At 40.3% G+C, this 23,080-nt stretch overlaps 1 protein-coding gene across 3 annotated transcripts in view; it reads right to left on the minus strand.

Annotated features, from left to right (window-relative positions):
* The window catches only part of lmo3 (LIM domain only 3), a 44,943-nt gene that overhangs the window by 16,029 nt on the left and 5,834 nt on the right, over positions 1-23,080 (minus strand). For all 3 annotated transcript variants that reach the window (XM_036577576.1, XM_036577575.1, XM_036577574.1), the window contains exon 2: positions 22,649-22,862. In XM_036577576.1, coding sequence (XP_036433469.1) covers positions 22,649-22,854 — 206 coding nt within the window. In that variant the 5' untranslated portion in view covers positions 22,855-22,862. The remainder of the gene's footprint in view (positions 1-22,648; positions 22,863-23,080) is intronic.

A 23,080-nucleotide genomic window follows, 5' to 3' on the forward strand; every position in this document is an offset into this window, starting at 1 on the left:
TGCAATTATCTGCACCAAACAGGCGCAGTCCCATGAGTCAGTGCTCTTCACAGCTAATTAAGCTAATCTCAACTGGAGGGGACCATCCAAAAACATAATGCGTCCAGTCGACTGATCTTGAAACCATTTAGTTCAAATGGAAATACGAGCATTTTGATCTTTAGCTTCTCAAATGGAAACAAAATGATGGACAGTGGCACTGCTGCTGTGGAGAGCTCCTAGATGGAAATAGGGGCCATTGTTTCTGACACCTCTGAGTCAAAATGCAGACTTGTTAAACATATTGGTGTATAGTGTTGATGCCAAAACATCAAATGGATTCTTCTCCCCTTTATATTTCATGCCTCAGATATGTGCTCAAACAATGTTTACCAGTGCAAGTTGAATTTAATGACTGATAGTCTTGGAGATCAATAAAATACTTTTGAGTGTGCAGAATGCTCCAAAACGTTTTCATTTTTCAAAGAACAACTTCTAACCTTTGTAACCTCCCAAACTTCTTACTGAGAAAAAACCTCTTGAGAGATGAATTCCATTCAAGTATGAGGGACCCTCGCACTACAAAAAGAAAAAAGAAGTCTTTTCTCTTTTCAGTACATATGCTAAAACACCCATCCATCAGGACAAACAGAACATCTATTCATTCACTCATTGCAAAGACTCCATTTCATTAGAACCTGTCAAGGACTAGAAAGAGAAAACAATACGCTCGTACACCGTCCTATCCTTGACCCATCGACTGAAACCCTGACCCTTCCATCACGACAATTTAGCATGGAAGAAAAACAGAGGATTAAGTATTTGCACCTCTACTTCAGATTCGATTGATGGTGATTACAGGTGCCCATTCTGACCTCTCTGCATTTCCAGATTACATGTGAAAAGCCCAATTTAATTACAGGAAGTCAAGAACACACACATTTGCAAGAATGGGCATTATTGGCGAGGTAATTGCCAGACATGTGAAGTGAATTTTAGTGCGGAGAGGTTAATGGTGGGCAAGCTTTTTTTCCAATCACAACATAGCAATTACCAGACGCCTTCAGAGCTTTTAACATCTCCATGTCATCCCATTAAAACGCAAAACAGAGGCTAGCAGGAATGTCACATTTCTTTGTGCTATGGCTTTTTAGATTTTTTTTGCAGTAAAGGAACTTAAATTTCATTTAAAAAACAATATATTTGTAATGGTGATTGGCTGTGTAAGGCTTTGTTTGAAATGCCACATGAAAATGTGCATGTGGACAGCAGAAAAGATTAACCTTCACTGAAGAATCAAATCCATTAATACAGGTTCTAAGTGATGTACTTTTACAAGGTTAATGTCTCGACATAATGCGTAATGCAGTTTGTTGGTACTTGGTCCTGAGAGACAGACTTCTTCAGGAGAAGATGCATAGCGAGGCAAGGAATACACCATATAATCTACATAAAACATACGTAAGGCTTCTCAATACGCTCATACACAATCTTACCACCCCGTACAGTGGTCTGTTCCACGTGAGCAGTGCTTCACAAAACTCAGTGTGGTGAGGCTGAGGTAGCTATCCTGCTGTGTGGCGACACGTTCTAAAAATTCACTCTTTTGTCTTCAGGCCAACTGTCAAAACAGAGAAATCTGCCCATCTCAATTAAGATTACACTTAAAAATGTTTTGGACAAATTCTGTGGTGCAGAGTGTCAAAGCGCTATGATACAAAAAAGGAAACTTTGCTGTTAAAATAGTCGGAGATCAGATCAAGCTTAAAATTGCAGTGTTCTAAAATGTGCACGATCAGATGTTATGATCAGAGTACTATCACACTCAGGCAATCCCTGAGAAGAGTGGTATACTGAATTTCAATAGCACCACTTTTTTCAGATCCAATCTGCAAAAATGACTTCAAAAAACCTACCTGATTAACTTTCCTCCCTTTTTATATCACGACTAAGAGAATTAAGAAATACTTAATGTAGGTTTTTAATTAGATGGAATTCTAAATGGCTCCCTGCATTCAGCTTGAGGGGTGTTTTTTTGTAGGCATAATGATTGAAATGTTTTAATCACTGATAAAATACAGATTGGGATTTTTTTCTCAAGAATTCCCACTGTCGGCTGAAATGAAAATCCACCTTAATGTTCTTCAGACTAAAAGTAATTAGTAGAATAAAGATAAAGCCAAATGAACTCATGATCAATACGCTTTTTCCTCCCTTCCTCGTTTGAAAATCAAATTAATTATCCACACCCCCTCTCTGTATCAAAAGCTTCTGCTGCTTTGTGCCAGGGACATATGGGTATCAGAGTAATGCGTTACGGAGAGCGGCACCTCCACTTCCCCGGGTGTGATGTCTCTTTATTATTCCAATGTGTGGTAGGGAGGAAAGAATCAGGGCAAATGATCTCGCTACCCATGCCTAACAATAGAGGAGTCTCTAATGAATGGACCAAGAGCAGCCAATTATTTTAATGAGAGCACACAAAAGCCCTGGGCCTGATCAAATCCAAATATCTGGAGCTGTGAACATGTGCATGGCCAGCGCTGCGGTAACTTTGACTGGAGGAGTAAAAAAGACTTAACTGTTTCATTATGGCGTATCTTTTCCTTTCATGAAAAGGACCTTTTTGGAACAAAAATCTAATTGTGGACAAAAACAATAGCTGTCAAGAATTATGCTGTTATGCACTAAGCTAAAATAAAAATCATGGGTAAATTAAGCAGAATGTATCTTACATGGATGCAGTCTGAGGCTACACAGAACTAGTCTATCTCAAATTCTATTTCATCATAGAACAGTATCAGGTCGAGCTAAGCAATATTATAAAATGATATGTGATTGTGATAAACTGTGTCCTGGGTAACTGTGTGGGAAACAGCTGAGATACATGGTTACACTTTTATTATTTATTTCCATGAAGATTAAAATAATAGTAAAGAGGACAACATAACAAAAATAATAATAGCCATAATCTTTCTGCTAGTAATTTTGAGACGGTTCCTAACATGTGAGTATGCACAGTGATTGTTGGGGAGCTAAAGCTTAATCTTTGTGAAACAAAAGATCAGAAGAACAGCAAAGCTCAGTAAAGTTGTGGTGGTAGTATACTGTCATCTTTAATTTTATCATGAAACTGTAATTAACCTTATTAGATACAAAGAACAAAATCGCCAATGTTATTGTTGAACTTTGACGTCCGAAGGTTTGTAGCTGCTTAGCTTAGCCTGATGCCTTCTTCTCCTGAGCTATTTTACCTGAGGCCATTTAAAATGTGGAACATACTTTAACTCATGTTTTTTATGACATCTAAAGCAGTTTTTGTATGACATCTGATACCTGATGCTGTGGTCTGAGGATGTCCTGAAATGTACACTGTACTACATATAGTTTGGTTTCTAGAACAATTTCATCTTTGTTAGGTAGAATAAATAGTATTACTGTAGGACATCATAAGAACCAACACGTTAAAAAGTTCAGTTATGATAATGAGTGGAAATTTAGCTTTACGGGTTGCATGGAATAAATAAATACATTTTTATTTTTTTAACTGGTAGCATGTGTGTTTTTACCTCCACTCAGATCTGTTACCGCAGGAACTTGGCTTAATGCACCAACTGCATGCATCATAAAAAACAGACATAGATTTACAGAGATCTTTCACACAGCAACAACCAGTGTATAGTAACTGCATGAACTGTATAGTAACAAGTAGCTAATTTGAAATCAGCCCATTATTTTTTAATTCAGTTCTATCAGTTGTTTTCCTCATGTACCTTTTTAAGTATTTATTTTTGCAAATGCTAAACTGTATTAATAGTTCATTTGTCCCAGCGCTACTGTTTTATTGGTGCATTTAGTCTGTTTCAACTTGTTTTTTTAAACGTCATAAAAATAAAAGTATCATGATATTGTGAAAATGTCTTCAGAAATCATGATGTTACATTTTCTGCCATATCATTTACTCTTAGTATCATTTTTTCTTTTATGTACAGAGGCTGTTGAAGTGGCTATGATAGGTTTTGTCATGCATGGACAAGAGTTAGCCTAGCCTCAGTACAGCTACTGGAAGCTGGACTCTCTCTGAGCCTCGGCTTTAATGGCTAAGGGAAGCTGGTGTGTATACGTGTGCAACTGATCAGGGTGTACAGCCCCAATGCAGAAGAGCTGGGCTGAGAAATCACCAGGCCTGACGCACTTTGACACACATACACACACACACACACACACACACACACACACACACACACACACACACACACACACACAGGGTGATTCCCTTTGATTGCCTCTTTAGCATTTCAGAGAGATTAAAAGTGTATGGAAAAGTGGCGGAGATTCAGCACAATCAATGCTGCGGCAGCACCCACAGCAACTGCCTCATCTCTCTCTCTCTCTCTCTCTCCCTCTCTCGTTCACACACACACACACAAACACACACACATACACGCAGACAGCTGGATTAATCCCATGCCTTTATTCCCCCATGCTCAGATAGGCATTTAATGAAGAGGCTGTGTGTGATTTTAGGTCTGCATTGATTACTTACAGTTCTACAGCGCTACCCCCACACACCTCTCCACTGGAATACACCACACAGGAGAGTAGGCTTAACACGGAGTGTGTTAGCGCGGATAATACTGATCACTCACTTACTGATTTCATTACTTCTGTTCCGAGTCTCCTAAGGTCTTGCACCAGTCTGACGTAAGAAGAAAGAAAACCTATATATATATATTAGGGGTGCGGGAAAAACTCGATTCTTAGATGCATCGCGATGCGGACGTGAGCGATTCTGAATCGATTAACAAATGTCAAAAATCGATTTTCTAAATATTTAATTTATAATGTAATGTTGACGGAACGCAAAAGGCGGAACTGGAAGTGGGTAAGTGCAGCGCCCGGACAGTCTGTGGCGGCACATAACAAAAACACAAGTGGATGAGTGAGAAATCCGACCGGCACACTCTGTCAGGAGTCACAACACAAATGTTAAGAAGAGCCATTTTGTCCAACAAAGTCAAACCACCTTGGGAGCCACAACATTTAATGTCCAGTATATGTTAATGTCGTAGTATGGGCTAAAAATATAAACGAAAACGCAGATTTACTTTGCTCTGCTTTAAGCTTCGCCTACAGCCGCTTTCCTTCCATCTCCGCCAGAAAACTTTTCTTCAAAACTAGAAGAGTTTCTTGTAAAATGTCTCAGCATCCGGCTGTTTTACGAGGCTGAAGTCACTTCTCATTCACCAGCTTCTCGTTCTAATTTTCCCGTTTCACCTTAAATTTTGCCTTAGGTGCCAAATGTAACTGCTGCACCATTTAAGGTGGAACGGGAAAATTCGAAAGAGAAGTGAGTTCATTTTCGCAACTTTTTTTAAACTCTCACTGCAGATTTAACCAACCGCGCTGCTTATAAATGCGAATAAGTCTTCCAAATGTTCGTCTTAGTCTCTGTTTTTTCGTTCGCTACTGGCGAGGCCAGACCTTGGTGCTATGTGACCTGCTGTCTGCTGTCTGTTCTCGGTCATTGAGAACCAGGGCTCTCGCGCTATGCTGCACATTTTGGAGCCGAGATTCAGCGTCCAGTCTTGAAAATACACATCCCCACTCTCTACAACGAGACCAAAACCGAAGTTATAAGATCACTAAAGAAAACGGGAAGGATGGCTTTAACATGCTGCGTGGACTGGATCTTATTTCAGGGTAACAGCACATTTTATCGCAGATGAGTGGCAGCAGTGTCTCTGAATGAGATCCTTCTAGTTCACTTGCCACATCACTTCCATTTGATTTATTAATAAAAGATATTTTAGATATTTAAAGCAAAGCATTTGTATTGATCCATAATGCATTTACATCATGGATCAGTACAAATACTTTGCTTTAAAACTACCAAGTCCTCAGACAGTAGGAACATAGAAATCCTGTATACAGAAAAAAGATGCATCGAGATGCATCGATAATCGTTTTATTAGATTCCCACCCCTAATATATATATATATATATACATACAATAACAAAGAGGAATTCTTCTCATTCCCCCCAGAACTGCACACATGTCAAACTGAGCTACTCGTGGTTTGATCCTCGTGGCTCTGAAACAACAGGAGCTGATGACATCAGCATTCGCACAGGAAGTCAAGGTAGCTGTCAAGTGTGGGGCATATTGTCAGGTAAGATAATAAAGCTGTTAATTCCTTCAGTGAGACGGGCTTGTTTGTGGCTATGCCCGGGCCAAGGGCAAAGCCAGAGAGGCTCATTTGCATTCCTCTCTCTCTTTTGGCCCGCTCATGAATAAATCAGGCTGTTAAAATGGCTGCATTTACATCTCATTTTACACAAGTACAGTCAAGTGACTGGCCTAGACGGAGCGCACTTATGCAATTTGAAAAGAAAAGAAATCTTCCCTTTCTTTCATGTATAACCTGCTGCACAGCATGTATAGAATACAACAGTGATTGAGGTTCAGACATCACCATCACTGAGAAAGTGTTAATTTGGCTCACTTAAGCAATTTGAAAGAAATCTTCAGTTTCTTTCATGTATACTGTGCACTTTGTGTATAATACAACAGTAAATGGTCAGACATCCCCATCAGTGAGGAACAGGACTATAGGACTATTTTATATATGCACAACATAAATAGAACACTAGTATTGGGATTATATTCCTATACATTGCGATTCGGCCTTGCAATATTATAAAACAGCTCTGGTGAACCAGTATTGTGACATGGTTGAAAATTAGTTTGCATAACTTTGATCAAAATAGTATAAGTTTGTTAGATTACATGGAATATCACCCACAAAAATACTCATATGGAAATGTGAATATTCACAGCACACAGTGAAAAACATTGTGACTGGTCAGAGGAGGCTTATTTTCATATTGCAGCCTTCTATGACACCAGTAGGGCAAAGACCAATACTGCAACTGCATTTAACAAATGATATACTGCGCAGCACTGGCGAGAAGAATGTGATAAATGTGAGACTTAACTTTTCATTGTTTTTTGTCCTTAAGAATGCAGCTGAACTAGTAGCAACCTGCGTTAACCTGTGGTCAAAATCAGGCTTCAGCTTTTACCTTCACAGCCAGACTGAGCTGCGGTCTGCTGGGCTCAATATAAGCATGTGTACTGATGCTGTATCCACGGCGTAATAACCCTGACCATGTGGTCGCAGGAGAGATCTCAGCTTGCGGATGCTTGCAGAAGCAGAGGGGGCCACAGAGCATCCAGTGGCGTCTTGCAGTTCCGCTAGGCCGCACACTAATTGAGAAGTCACTCAGGGGTTTAGGTGTTTGGGGGAAGGGAGGGAGGATGGGACTGCACTCCCTATCCAAATCAAGCTCTTGTAAATGGGCTTGACATGGACCAATCACCATCTGGAGGTTTCTTTCCCCTCATCACACTGAGAAGGGCTGCGGCCTTCACTTTCCCATCTAGCCCTACTTCATCTCCATAAAAGGCTCATTACACAGAGGGTGGGGCCAGGGGCTGAGGCCTGCCCCCTCTCCCTCGTATACTGTAGGCTAATTGCCAGCCAGCCACACCAACTGCTGATGATGTCCGCCAAGCTGCCAGTCATGGGCAGACACAGAGAGAGAGGTAGACTGATGGGCTCAGAATTCCAGAGTGGGCTTTGTTAGTGCTGGGGGCTGCACTTGGCAAGTATAATACTGGAGAAACCTATAGCAGACATATCAAATGAGGTGTGGAGGGTATATCGGCATCTCGAAACCTGTATGTGAAAAAGAGCCTGAAGTAATGATAACATAATAATAATATTTTACTTAAACATGTTTCTTCAGTTATGCTTAACTTGTTGGAGAATAGTAAGAATATGTTATTAGGCACTGTTAAAAAATGTGCTTCTCACACCCCACGAACCTGGATGAGCCCTGTTGAACTTGTGCAGCCACAGAGGCAGAATGTTCCTCAGCCTGATGAAATGGAGAGCTCACAGCCTTACTGACTTACACTCTCATACGTTGCTAGTAAAAGGGAAAAACGAGAAGCCAGAAGGCAGCAAAATGGAGCTAAGCTTTTGCGCAAATCTTCAAACAGAGTCTCTCCCTTGTCAATGCTGCACCATACCCCCAGAGCATCTGAATGGGCCAAGTGAATCTGAGGTACCCGCTTTTGAACCGGCATCAACGAAGATATTTTTTTTTGCATTGCAACCAAATTCATGCTGGATTTCTTAAAATGGAGCCGTGACACAGCTTCTCCTCCTTCTCTCTTGGGGCAAGGGATCCATTCTCGTCTTGTTTCCTGGGTTGCGCGTGTTGCTTTATCGCAGGTGAGAGGCGAGCAGGGTTGGAGGTATTGTGCAGACAGGTTGGAGGCTGAGCTGCAAGCTTTTTCGAATGGCTGTGGTGTATCTCAAGCCAAGATGGCGGTGGGTTTCCAAAGCGCCGAGCCCAGAAACAAAAGCCGATCAGTGTCTGCCAAAGCTCTGGGGGCGGCGGGGGGGCTTGCATATCTGCGCGTGTCAAACGGCAAGGCTGGTTATCACACTCTCACATGCCGGCAGAGAAGAGACGCCAGCCAAGTATGCGATGGCACCTCATCCCCACATCCCCCATTCCCCCATACCCCCACCACTGTCACCACTACCACAGCTGGGCCAGGGTACACCAGGCCTCAGAAACACACCGCCTGATTTTCAATTAGCATGTGCAGTCCGCAGGACTACTGCAGTTGCGATCATAACACAGCATGGACCTGGGAGGTAAGTTATCTCTAAGACAAAACAAATGCAATTCCTTCCTCAGCTTCCTTTCATAACACAGTGGTAACTGCATATGCTCTGAAGTTGTCCCTTCAGAGAGCACCTACAACACTGAAATGAGATGAAAGGGAGGTCTTTGAAAAGGAAACAAAAAACAGTTTGGTCCTCTTTTGTTAATACCAATGAAACTTGATATCACAATGAAAAAATGTGAGTGGGCAGACGAACCTTTTCTATATTCGTTCACTTAGCCCACGCTGAAAATGAGGCCTCTTTCAAAGTATGCTCCTGATCCTCTCCAAGAATCTTCAATGACTGTAGATAAGAACCTACCCGGTATTCTTTAACCACAACTCAGACTTAATCTGGAAAGCCTGGCGGATCATGGTCAGGCTAGAAGAAGCGACGGGCAGACCGGTGGTAATATATGCATGGAAATGACCTGCAGCAATCTTCACAAAGAGGGGCTGGGAAAGGTCAAATAGCCTCCAAACTACGTTCAAGTTTAATTAAAAAGACAAAGAAGAGGGTAATTTCCATAAGGCCGCCCCAGATTACTACTGTTAATGTAAGAGAGCTGGGGCCTAGCTCTTTTAGGAAGCCCCGAGACCCCTTCCCAGAAGGCCATGCGCCATCTTCCCTGTCCCTTTGATGTCAATATAGACCATTTATTAAGGGCGCAAAGGTTAATCTCTGAGGAGCAAGGATATCAAATGGTTTGGAGGGCAAGAAAAAGGAATTGGCAAGAATGTCTGCCGGTGAAAGTTAAATTTAGTCTGTCAGTGTGCAAAAAATGATCACCCCTCAGAATTCAGTCAGCAGGTGCTTGATTTAATTTACTCATTAAGATTGCTGCAGTTTCTGCAAATTAATGCCATCAGAAAGAAAATTTAGGGAAAAAAGGATGAGGACATACATTTTTCTAATGTCCGTAAAATTGTCGTTGACTGCAGAATGACTATCACAATGACAACTACTTAAAACATCTTACTGTGAACCAGAACTAACTGTAACAAATGTGATGGACATATAATACAACCCAATAAAAAAGGATTAATAAAAAACAGATACATAAATACTAACAAGCATAAATTTGATTATCATCAGCTGAGAGAAATAGAGGCAAGGCATTGCAAACACACATCCTGCATAGAAACAGACAGTGCCAATAATCAGGTGTGTTAAAGACAGGAGCTAGCAAGAGTTACAGTACACATGGAGCTAATGAATATCCTTAACAGCTTTGCTCTTGTTCAGAGCCTTTGCTCTGTCAATACAAATCAAACCTCAGAGAATTGTATCACTACATAATGGGGGGTAAAAAAAAACCTGTAATGGCAGAAATCAATACCGCAAAAACAACAAGGAACAGCAAGCTGCTGGCAAACAGTTTCTTCCACTTCTGGGATGATAAAAGATAATATTGCACTCAGCAGGTAGCTGTGGCATGAGGCAAGTGTGTTCTACTGCTAGCACGCTGCTGGTCTGCGTCCACCAAGCCTAGCCGCAGCAGCACTGCCTCAGGTACCATGAATCCAAAACGATAAACTGTGCACACCCTGCTATTTCTCTGATTTAATTTCTTGGCTGACTCTTGCCCTCACACCATCAGTACAGATTAAACAGTGAAGACAAAATAAAGTAAATACATTCATTGATGTGTGAGATGTATCTATCAAGTGAGAGCAATGAGAGTGATATAAAGTTGAAACAGAAGGAAAATAAGGTGGAATAAAGGGAAAAACAATCCACTTCTTTTGGGTGAAAATTGATTTTTTTCTTTTTTAAACATTAAATTGTGATTCTGAAAAAAGGACTCATGGTGGACATTTGCCTTCCATAATAAGGCTATGATGAAAAATGTGCCAGTGAGGGAATTCAGTGCAACAGCAGCAGTCCGCAGCAATAAATCCACAGGCATTCAGTTTCCTCCTTTGGACCACATAAACCCCATCTCCAGCCCCTGGGTGGCCCTTTCTGATCAGCAGCAGGGTCAAAGTTGACATTTAATCTAGCTTCGGACTCATGGAGTCTGTCCACGCATGGCACAGTCAGAGCCGTCCGACATTTCGCTTTCCATAAATCCACAAAACAAATAGTGAGAGAAAAACTGCACCCCTCCGCCACCGCCACCTTTCTATGGCTCCCCTAGCCAGGCATGAGAATGTAACAGTGGCTGGAAAAGGTAGGGCGGATTAGGCTTTTATATTCCTCTCCCAGATTAGATGGAAATCATAACACAGACCAACTCACTGAACTCTGACCCCTCCGAAACCAATTTCATTTGGAGAGATTGGAGTGATGTAGCTGGATGTCTATGTGGTACCGCAGAGAAAATTAAAGCAGGATTTGTAATGCATTCAAAGAGAAAGTACACAGGAGGGGAGGTTAGCATGAATAAATTGCTGTCACTACCCCCCCAACCAACCCCCATCCCCAACACATACACCATTACCACCACACATCAGCAGTAACATTCATTTTAATAGAAACTTGGTGGATTAGAATTACTACAGCTGCTGTAAGGAGGTTGTGGAAACACTTATTTTGACCACTTACTTTAATGGATCAACACAAAAATCGAAATGAAAATCAATTAAAATTATACCCAGCGTATTCCATCCTATAAGCAAATTCATACTGCTTAGTATCGCCAATATAACTTCCTGATATTCAACATCGGTTTTGTACCAATTAGAGGAGCTACACACAATTTTTTTTTCCAACCTTCTGCACCCATTTCAATTTAATAGTGCTGCTGGAACACTAAACTTTGATGAGAATAAATGGAAAGGAGGGGGGGAGAGGGTGATGAGGATGAAAAAAAAAGACATTCAAAGTCCCTCCCTTTGCCCTGCTCTGTTCTAACAGATAGCTTCTGTGCTCTGGCAAAAGGTATGCTCAACAGTGCCAGGTGGTGACATCTTAATTTTTCACGGCCGCAAACATGGCTGCGCTCTAGTCCCCAATCGCCCCCATGCATTATTCCTGCCTTAAGCACTGATCCTCTGGGGAAGCAGGAGGGGGGAGGGGGCATGGGGGGTATTGTTTTACAAGGCGCCCAGCTGCGGCCTACTTGCCTCGCCCTGGGTTCTTTTCAAGGAGTTGTCGTGGGTGACCCCCTCTGGCTGACAGTTATTAATAATAACGCGCGGCGGGGAATAGTTCACCTTGTGGCGATGCAGAGGCCGCTGCAGCTCACAGCCTGGTTGGGGAGTCTCCGGGGGCAGGAATCATACAACGAGCCGCAGGGAACAAATAATACAGCCACCGACCAGCTCTGAAACAAAAACTGAGATTCTGGAACTTTCTTTGCACTTGTAATGATCCGGTTTGCACCTAATGGAAGGCAATGATAAAGCTATTTGACAAAGATATTCTGACGTTATAATTTATGGCGTGCACTTGACCTTAGTAGCCTCATTCAAATCTCACTAACCTGACTAACTGGATCATTCTGATACAAAACACCATTCCCTACTGTCTTAATATATCTAAACTGTTATTAGGTTGTATCTAACCATTTAATTTACCTAGTCAACCAGCTTCCTTTACATCAGCGTATGTAGGCTTCAGTATGTGCCACAAGATCAAATGTTCTTGACAGGATGATCATCTAAGGTAATTAAATCCTTTACTTTTTTAATTATATTCAGTGTACTTTTGCATTGTTGTTTGTTAATTTTATCATTATTTCAAAAATTGTAGCTACAGAGGGCATCTGTGTACCATCCTTTCTGCTCCTGTTGTTTGATGTATTCCTCATATCATGCGGGATTCTCATGTTTTAAAGTGGTATTAAACCTGTAGTGGAGAAATTCTTTTGCAGTTGTATCACCTCTTGATACTTGGTATCATCAGAGGTTATTAATTCCTTGCTTAATTTTCCTCCAGAAATTTTTCCAGAAAGTATGAAATCATTCCAAACAGCTAATATTTTCACTGTTTTTCTGCAGCTGCTCAAACTGTTTGAACGTGTCTGCACCAAGAGTGAAAGAAGCAAACAGTCTTCTTAATCACTATTCTTCTTTTTTATAACTATTAAAATTATTTGTAAAATAAAATATTTGTAAAAGTTAAATAAATTTTCAACTTCATTGTATGGTTATCTGATCTACTTTTATTGATCACAACTTTTGGCTGTTTTTCTTATTCGGTTGATACATTTTCGGTGCCTCCCTAATCTACACATTAAAAATCTTGACTACAATTTGCATATTTAACATAATTTCAAATCAGACAATTCTAACCCTACATCTCCATACTGCTCTGAACTGCTCTACCTCCCAAGACCAGGTTCTGACATCCAGGTTCTTTTTAAGCACTAGTTGTTGCTTGGCAGCAAAAAGATGTGAAAATAACTTTGTATAAAAAGTAATAATAGCTAAATTCCACAATTAAACTGCATTGGTCCTCCTGAAATATATTCCCATGACAGTGGACCTTTCTCCAGGTCTGATTTGTTTCCCAAAAAAGAAAGAACAACAACAAAAATAATGAGCACAATGTAATGCTTTTTTATGTTGTGCACATCACCTTCCTGCATTGAGTCACATCTTAGAGCTTAGATGACAGATGGGTTCAAATGAGCATGCTCAGATGCCATGATGTCAACTTCCATGCAGACCCTTTGTGCTAAATAGCCTAACTTTGGTACCTAGTCTATACAAACTAGAGTACATTATTATTTAAGTGAATACTATTTGCTCCTGCTTTTCCCCATTCCTCCAATGCTTGGAAATCCAAGAAAGAACTTTTAGCTTTTGAGCTAAAGCATTACAAACTGACTGTTTGATCGCTTAAGATACTAAATTATATAAATTATACCACTACAAATTAAACTAATGTAAATTTCAAACTTCCCTTTCTAGCTCCTTTACTGCTATTAGGGCTGAGTGAAGCAGTTTACCTAAATCAGTCCCTTCACCGTGTATGCGCATGAGTGTCCTAATTTCCAAAAGCGAAGGCGTTCGTCATTTTGATAAATGCCAGCTACCCTTTAAGGACGAGACAAACTGGCTGTTGATATCAACAGCATGACAACAAAAACAAGGCTACTAAAGAAAAACCGGCATCCACAAGGGCCCTTGAGAAGTGCTAGTGAGGACATGGGCTCAGAAGTAAGGGGACAGAAGGCGATGTGGGGCTATCTAATGAGACCTAGAGGATAAGGAGGTAAAGAGTCCAGTGCTGCAGGCCCATTAAAATCTTCACTGGGAGAGGCCCTTTTGTACACACTGAGTGCTCTATGGTAACAAGTGTTGCAGAGACAGAGGGCTATCGGGGTCTAAGAGACACTGTGCAGCTGCTGAATCCACACCTCAAGTGCCTCTGATCCTGCTAGACTAAAGGCAGCTCCTAATAGTGCACGCTCTCTATTTGCCTCCTCAAAGCCATTGAAATGTCCTCTTTTGAAATAGGACCTCATAAGTCTATGCTGAGCAACTGAAGACTTAATGAGTGTTTTAACGAACGGTCGTGACGTCTTCTCGTCTATCTCAGAGCTTAATGTCTAACCCCACGTCAGCAGTGCAACAGGTTGCCTCCAGAGCCTGAGAGCACGCTGCACTTAGGGCTGCACAATACATCATCTGTTAGTCATTATCACAATACATGACATTTGCCATACTGATGGGTGTGCAATATGACAATATTTTATATTTATTGTGATAAATTTTGTTATTGTGATAATAGATTTCATTACAAAGAGACCATGTTTGACTGGAATTAGTGCAGTGAGGTTTGTAAAACGCTCAATAAAAACCACTGAACACGTAGATTCTGACAGTAGTTGTTAAATGTGGCACTACAAGCACATTCTGTCTATGCATCAAATATCATGGTATGGATTGTGTATTGTAAAAATGCCTTCATGTATTGAGAGAATATTTTTCCATATTGTCCACCTCTACTGGAAAAGAATGCAAAAGCAAAGGAGTCTCTAACCAATTACACAATTTTTTTTGCTGTGTGCAGTGAGCCTGTACTGTGAGTAGTGTGTAGGTAGTTTGACAAATTAAGGCATCCATGTAATTCAACACACATAATAATTTTGTTTTGAAATAATGTAGGTCCATTTTTAATCATACCTCCAATATTTTTAATTTATCGCATTAGAATCGCTGTATAATAGTTTCTCTGTATCGTTCAGCTCTAGCAACAACCAGTACAATACTTTAATGTACAAGAGCTGCTGTGCATCAGCTTCAAAAGAGGTTGACACTACAAGGACACAGTAAGCAAAGACAAAGGTATTTGCTGGTACACTGATCACCCTAAAGAAAGAAACATTCTTTAAAAAGACAGAGAGGGAAAAATCAGCATTCTTTGCAAAAAGAAAATCACAGCACAGGTGTACCTACAGGTGCACCGAGCAAAATTGTGTTGAGCACAATGCATTTTCAAAAGTTGACCTTGTAGAAGTGTGGAGATTTGTCAACGAGGAGATGACACCGCTGACAAAGGCGGAGTATAAATTCTTATAAAGTGTCTTAATGTTCTGAAATTTTGTATTCCAGGGACATTCACCTGAGACATCCCATAATTAACCTGAGGCTGTTCTCTAGCTGTTTTTACCTCATCTATTTAATATGTGTAGCCTTAATGCTTAGCTCAATCCGGATCTCAGCCCAGACAGCAAAACGTGCTCAGTTTTACTCAGCTTGTGCACAACTGTAATCTAAACCTCTAAGTTTTATATTTTAGCATACAAATAGAAGAATGCCGCATGCACTGCAGTACACATTGTAACTTACATTATAAGATGTTCTTGAACTGGTGGGTGTATTGATTTCCTTGTGATACAATATTTATTAAAATACTGTATGTCAATGCACATGCAACGCAATGGGGGCGACACGGTGGCGCAGTGGGTGGCGCTGTCGCCTCACAGCAAGAATGGCCTGGGTTCGATTCCCGGATGGGCGACCAGGGTCATTTCTGTGTGGAGTTTGCATGCTCTCCCCGTGTCTGTGTGGGTTTCCTCCGGGTATTCCGGTTTCCTCCCACGGTCCAAAAACATGCAATCAGGCCAATTGGACATGCTAAATTGCCCCTAGGTGTGAGTGTGTGTATGAATGTGTATGTCTGTCTGTCTGCCCTGTGATGGACTGGCGACCTGTCCAGGGTGTATCCTGCGTTCTGCCCAATGACAGCTGGGATAGGCTCCAGCACCCCACCGCAACCCAGAAGGATAAGCGGTTTAGATGATGTATGTATGTATGTATGTATGTATGTCAATGCAGAACCTACTTTTTCTGTCTCTACATGTGTAGGTCGTTTCCACTTGCAACACCTATACTCATCCATGAGGTGAACCGAATGAGAAGTTTAATTGTTTATCCTACAAAAAAGGCAATGCAACAATTTAAAACAACATATGAAACTCCACTTACTCTAATTCCAACTCAGGGTTGATTATAAAAGGTTTTGGAGAGGTGTTTGTTTGTTTGACCTGCCAAAGAGTGTAATTCTTTGTGAGCACCATGATCTCAACTAATGCATTAACACTTCTAAAAATGTTGCTGCCACTTTCGATGCAAATATTTGTCCTACAACACTTATCGAGGGCAGAGCAGTGCTATGTACATCAATATGTTTGCATGATTAAACAAGGTTTTTTTTCAAGGTGATTCACATATTAGGTAATAACATCAAGAATGGCATATGAATCAGTAATATGAAGACATGCTGTGAATCAGAATGAAATGAATAACAATAAATTAAAAACTAAATTATCATAAAATACCACAAAAAACATTAAAACACATTAAACGGAAATGTTTATGTAACATTTTGAAATGCTGCATCAAATAAACACACATTTGAGTATTTTTTTCAATGGAAATCAAAGTAATTTATGTAACACTGAACTGATGTGATCAACTTTTTAGTTCAATACTCTGTTCTACGATGCCTACTGTTGTAAATGGAACATCCAGTTTGCAATATATTGCGATGCATTAAATAATAATTATTGTGAACGATTATTTTTGTTTAGGCACACATAAATTGATAAGAAAATATGTCTTACAGAATTTTGGAGGTGACATGAAGCTTTTCCAAGTCTCACAGCCTTTACAACTATATGGTTAAACAAAGGTTGCAGGATATATTTAAGTGGGGTCCAAAAGTCTGAGAGAGTCTGAAAATATGTTAATTTTTCATTTAAGCCTTGAAATAATCAACAAAAAGTTTCTGAATCTTAAAAGTTTTAAAACAAAGAAAGGTTATGACAATTATAATGAAAAAGAATATCAAAAGAAATATTCAAAATTCTGTACTATTTCCACATGAGTATTCAAACTAAAGCAAATTTGTGAAAAGGAGCATGTTTTCCTTCCATTGGAACACATGTTCAGACGACTCTCAGGTAGATTTGATCTACTGATCAGAGGCTTTTACACAAATTAGTGAGACTGCACACTGTCATTAAAGCAAAAGGGGGACATACCAAATACCAAGAAATTCACATAAACTTTCAAGGATTCTACTTTCCACTCAAATGGTTATACATATAATATCATTTGCATTGTATTTTTTTTTTATTAAATTAGAAAGGAATTCAAAAAAGAAGCATTTTCACCAGTGGACTTTTGTATCCCACCGTATCTTTACCACAACTCCATGCATGTACATATATACACACTTGCATCTTGCACTTACTTCTATCTGTGTGAGTGCCCTTTGTAGACCATTAGGAGGGTGACCAAATAGAAAGCGACTGACCGAGTCCTGCCTGGTGCCCCACAGTTGTGAAGTGCAGAGACAGTATTTCATAAGAACATCTGCACTGGTCATTAGAAGCAGAGCTGGCCTCAATCTTTCAGCTAGCCTCAGAGAAACAGGGGGGGAGAGCCCATGACAAACTACAGCAGGCTGCATTGCACTGGTCCCCTTGGAGAGCCCAGGCTAACCTTTCACTGACGACACTGCTGCACTACGATTCCAATGTATCATCAGTGAACAATTAATGAGCTGACATATGAATTATCATATGGTGATTTATTTACTGAGGGCACAAATGGGTAGTCGAACTTTCTGAGTTTACAAAGTCCTACATGACCTTTTTGTAATCATATCAAGCCAAATGTTAAACAGAATGAGTCAAAGAGTAACACAAGATTGCACACCTGCACCACATCTGAAATGTTCAATAAAACAGCTGATTGGACAAAGTTATTTGTGCACACATAAAAAAGAAGTGCTTCCAAACAATCTGTCTCTGTCTTTTTAGGTCATTATTCTTTAGGCCCCTTTTTGGCACTGACCCAAATGTAACATTTGTGGGACCTTTCAAGGACAACTGCACAAAATTACACTTAAGCCAGGAACACTGGCTGACTTTGTTGTGGACGTATGATCTACTTTCATAGACGTGTGCCCTCTGTAACTTGGACAGAACTTCACTGATCGACTCTGATGGTGTTTCCTGCCAAACAGCTGGAAACCGTCACATCTCTATTCATAAGCTTTGAACACATCAGGAACATTGGACTGGTAAGAAAGAAACAAGATGAACATCACAAAAAAAAAACTACAATATATTCAATTCAATTTACCTCACTTCCCAACTTCTTCCAGATAAGGCAAATGTGTCACACTTTGTTGATCTTTTGTATGACAGACAACACATAAAATGCATGTGAATTCTGCACTGGCCACGATATGGCAGATGCAAATATGAAAAAAGTCAAAAGATACATTTTCATGGTTCATTTCCATGAGTTTATACAGTACAAGGTGGATGTGGTCCACAAAGTTGCTTCTGAATGACTGAGGGAGACTAGAAGTTATTACAACTAAACCATGCTTTACATGTCGGTTATCTTCCACCGATAGCCTGCTTTCCAAAACGGTAATAAATCCAGTCATGTTGACGGCTTCTGTGAGTTGGCCTGCATTTACAATCTTAGTAAAACCACTGTAGAGGAAAATTGAAGTTGGATTAAAAAAAATGAATGAATAGATAGATAAATAAATAAGTGGTCTCCCTGTGCTGTCTTTAAAATGGATGCCTGAAATTTACAGTTTTCCATTAACTGATGCCTAACAGCTTTTCCCCCCTGCTTGCATCCTGGCCTTGGCGGATGGCTTCTCTGTCTGTGGCTACTCTCTGTAGGCTGCGACAGTTTATTTCTCCACCTTCCCAACTTAAATGTGTCCGTCTCTTTTTTGTCTGCTCCTTTTAACCTTATCACTCTGTGCTCTGAAATGCAACCACATCAGCATAAACACTGTTATTGCTGTTATTACCTTTATCAATAATGGAGACGTCAACACAATATCAAAAGAATCATTTGGCGATATGGCAGCCCAATACCATATACCCACATTCTGAGTGCATTACAAGAACCGAGCCGGATATGATAACACCTTCTATCAATAATTACCTCCTCAATGCTCTGAATACGAATCGACTGATTTTCTCTCCTCAGAAACCGACAGTCGGAGACCAAACACTTCCTGCCCCTCCCTTCGCCTAAAGAAAGTCCTACATTCTATTTGATAATACAATATACAGCGAGGGAGATGGGCTGGGGAAAAAAATTATATATTTTTTTGTTCTTTTTTTTATTTGTTTTTGTGTTCGTTGTGATAGGGATTATTATTTCTCAGCTGGTGGGATCACATTGCTCTTGGTCGCTCATGGTTGTAGACCCCTGAAGAATTCTATTAACCCTGGTTATGTCAGCCTTAATAACATGCCACACTGCTAAACAGGACTGGATTGATTCTGTGTGGAGGGGTGGGCAGGGGGGGCCGGATGGCTGTGTATAATAAATCCAAGCATAATTCACTTTTAAATAGAACGCTGAAATAGAACACAGAATAAAGAGAGGGAGAGGGATTAAGTCTCCCTCTTATCTCTGTGTCCGATTGCAGCGTTAACTTAAGAAAATAAATAAGGGAACGATCGGATCGAGGGGCGTGAGTTGAGAGGTAGTGCTTTGTAAGAGTGGCCCATTGATTGTCTCGTCGATGAAGACTGCTTTTCTTTTGTGGTGCTGCAAATGCGATGTGAGGAGCCGGGCCTCGGCCATGTTTGCCATTCATTAAGCGCCAGCCAGGAGATGCCAGGCAGACGGGCCACTCTCATGATAGCCACAATCAAATCAATTCAGTCACCTTGAACTTTGATGATGGAGAAGAAAGAAAGAAAGAAGCAAGAGGTGTCTATATCCTCACAAACACTGACAAACATCAAAACAGCTCAGGCAATTACTGAGTGAAAAAAAGAAAAGAATTACACAACGCTACCAAGGGAATGAACTTTTAATCCCTCACTTTTAACACAAACTACTTATGGGCCTCATGTGTTACATCTGCCAAAAAGCATTAGCAGAACACTATGCTTTATATTCTATCAAAGAGATGCCAGCTTCCACAGCTTAGATTTATTGTCATCTTCATGATCCTGCTGTTGTTTTAAGGCACTAATGTGTGTGTGTGTGTGTATACGCTTTTTTGAGTATACAGAGAACGTCAGCAAACAACTACATATGGGGAGGATATGGCAAAAATATTGTATCATGATTTTAAAACATTTTCATGACACACAATATGTACTGCAATATTCTGACATACAGACACAATGTACTAGCAACATTTAAAATGTGACCTCAAACGCCCTGGAGATGATGCCTTTTATTTAACATTTCGCATGCTGTACTGGACTAAATCCATTTAAACAGAAGCAACTATACTTTCTTTGTAATGAAACATGCAGCTGATCTGTGTTCTTTATGTACTGACGATGTCCACGATACTCTCTGAAAAGCATACTGTTTGACACGATAACAAAATTTATCACAATAACGATAAATTATTGTCATATTGCCCACCTTTAACTGCTTGTATCATTAAAAGATTAATGTATCGGTGTGCTAATCTAAAATAATACAGATGCAGTCAGAGGCTACGCAGTTTCATCATAGAACAGCAATATCAGCAATATGATGATTTGGATTTTTGTACCTAAAATATATTCGCAAACTTCACAAAAACTAAACACTGTGACACAAATTGCGTATCATGAATTGTGATGTTATATTTTTGCCAAATCGCCCACCCTTAGTGTGTGCTGTCCTGAATGGAGATGCGCTTTAGCAGGGGGCAGCCAATGAGGCTTGCTGTAGAATGGTAATCTGAGCACAGTCTCAGCCCTCTGGCAGCGTTTCCCTCTCGTCTCCCTGAAGTCTGCTCGTGCGCACCACGCCTAATGGAGACCCTCATCCCTCCCACCCAAATTAAATGAACTGTGACTTTGAAAAGCACCGAGCACCTACTGTAGCTCCTACCATTTTCACAAAAGCCCTGCATCCCTGGAGCACTTCGATGAGTTTGCGTACATGCGTGCTTATACGTGACACTGGTGTAAAACTAAATGCTTTTTTGACATTAACAACGAACAGAGCTTACTAGACCGGATCACTACAAGAGAATCTTTCCACCTCTATGAATGCAAAAAAAGCAACCTGATGAAAAGACTGCAGGAACTGGAATCAAAACATCTAGCAGATAAAGCAGGGAACTATCATAATGTTAGCCCTTTGGAGCCCCTCCTGCTAAATCTCATCACCATAATTATCACCATGATTATCATCAACAAAAGACAACATATCCTAAACTTAATGAAAATACTCAGCAGCAGGCACACACATAATTTTGATACTAAATGGTTCGGCATCAGGCTAACCTGATTTTCGTGATAATCTTTTAGTACATCAAAAGTAAGATGTTTTTTTATATTCACAAAAAACACAAAAAATAGGCTTTATCAAGACACATTTTTTCCATTGTGGTCTGTTACTGATTTATTTTACTGCTGCCAATAGTATGTAAAATTCAGGATTAAACTGTAAGCTGGACTTACATTTCAAAAGCAAGTTGGGGAAAGTGCTAACCTGCTATATAATCTAAAAAAAAACAAAACAAAAAAAAATTCACTGACAAGCCCAAAATACTTTTGCGATACAAGAGAAACAAGGCCAGCATCAATGGTGTTATGGGGCCACCACAATGTGCTTACGGCAAAGCCAAGCATTACTGAAAAGTGTGCAAACAAATGAACCCACATCAAACTGGCACTGTATGCCTTGCTACAAAAGTGTTAAAAGCATAGTAGGGCTCACTGGACTGGACACTGAGTCCTCTTTCAATGAGAGAAAATTAGCAGGATCTGGGGTGGTCTAAAAGCTCAATGCTCCCACAGACTGATTGGATCAAAAAAGTGAATTTCTTTAAACTGGAGCAGAAACACTAACGTTTTATTGGCTCATAAAGTTCTCCTTTGTATATAAAGAGAACAGCATATGTAAAGGCAAGGGAGAATAGTAGGAACACCTGTGCTGCAAGTAATCATGGCCTTTTAGACATTAGCTTTCACAAGGCATTCAGAACACTGACCAGACAGCCCTCTTTTGAATGTGGCCAATGTAGCGTTTGATTTCACCCATCAATCAGGAAAAACCTGATGACCCCATTTAAATGTAAGAGAAATTTCTTGTAAAGCTGCATTCTCACAGTGTAATTTCTCATAGTCTTTTCTTGTTTTGCTAGTACATCCTACCGTTTGTATTTGATACACTCTATTTGTGATTTGGTAGCAGTTATGTTTTATAGAAACAATACGAGAAATATGACAAAAGTAACACAAATATGACGTCCTTAAAAAGACATACTCATATATTGAAAAATAACACACTACATGTGGGTTTTAACACATCTGTTTCAACAATGTAACTGTAACTTCAAAAAAGTAACAGTATTAGTTTGTTCATAATGTACACATACAAAGCACATGCCATGAAGTGCAAGTGTGTTTGACACAGAAGAAAAACGCATTAGGCTGGGATACGCTGTTCTCATTAAAAAACTGGCTGGGATAAATACTGGGCTGTCTTAGAGTAAAGTGAGGTGGTGGAGGATCTTACCGGAGGTAGTCCCGCCGGCACAGGATGAGGTTGGCTTTGGTGTAGAGCGTGGAGCCCACCTCGCCCAGGCGACAGTCACAGCAGGCACACTTGAGGCAGTCCTCGTGCCAGTACTTGTCCAGGGCCTTCAGCAGGTAGCGGTCCTTGATCTTCCGGTTGCAGCCGGCACAGCCTTTTGGCTTCGTGTCCGGCTGGACGGAGAGCATTTGTATACCTGCAATATTAAGAAAAGAGTAAAGACTATGAGGAAAAAAAAAACGACAACCAATAGACTGAACAACATTCAAAAAAATTAACTGTTGTATTAATTTAGTTATGGCACACAATTGTGTTCAATTAAATGGAGTAGAGGCTGTATATACAGACTTTGTCACCGCAACATAAAATGAAACTGCAATGAATGTTGAAATATTTTCCGTTTCACTGCCTTTG

This window comes from Colossoma macropomum, unplaced genomic scaffold (genome assembly GCF_904425465.1).
Source record: "Colossoma macropomum unplaced genomic scaffold, Colossoma_macropomum, whole genome shotgun sequence".
NCBI classification, from domain to species: Eukaryota; Metazoa; Chordata; class Actinopteri; order Characiformes; family Serrasalmidae; genus Colossoma; species Colossoma macropomum.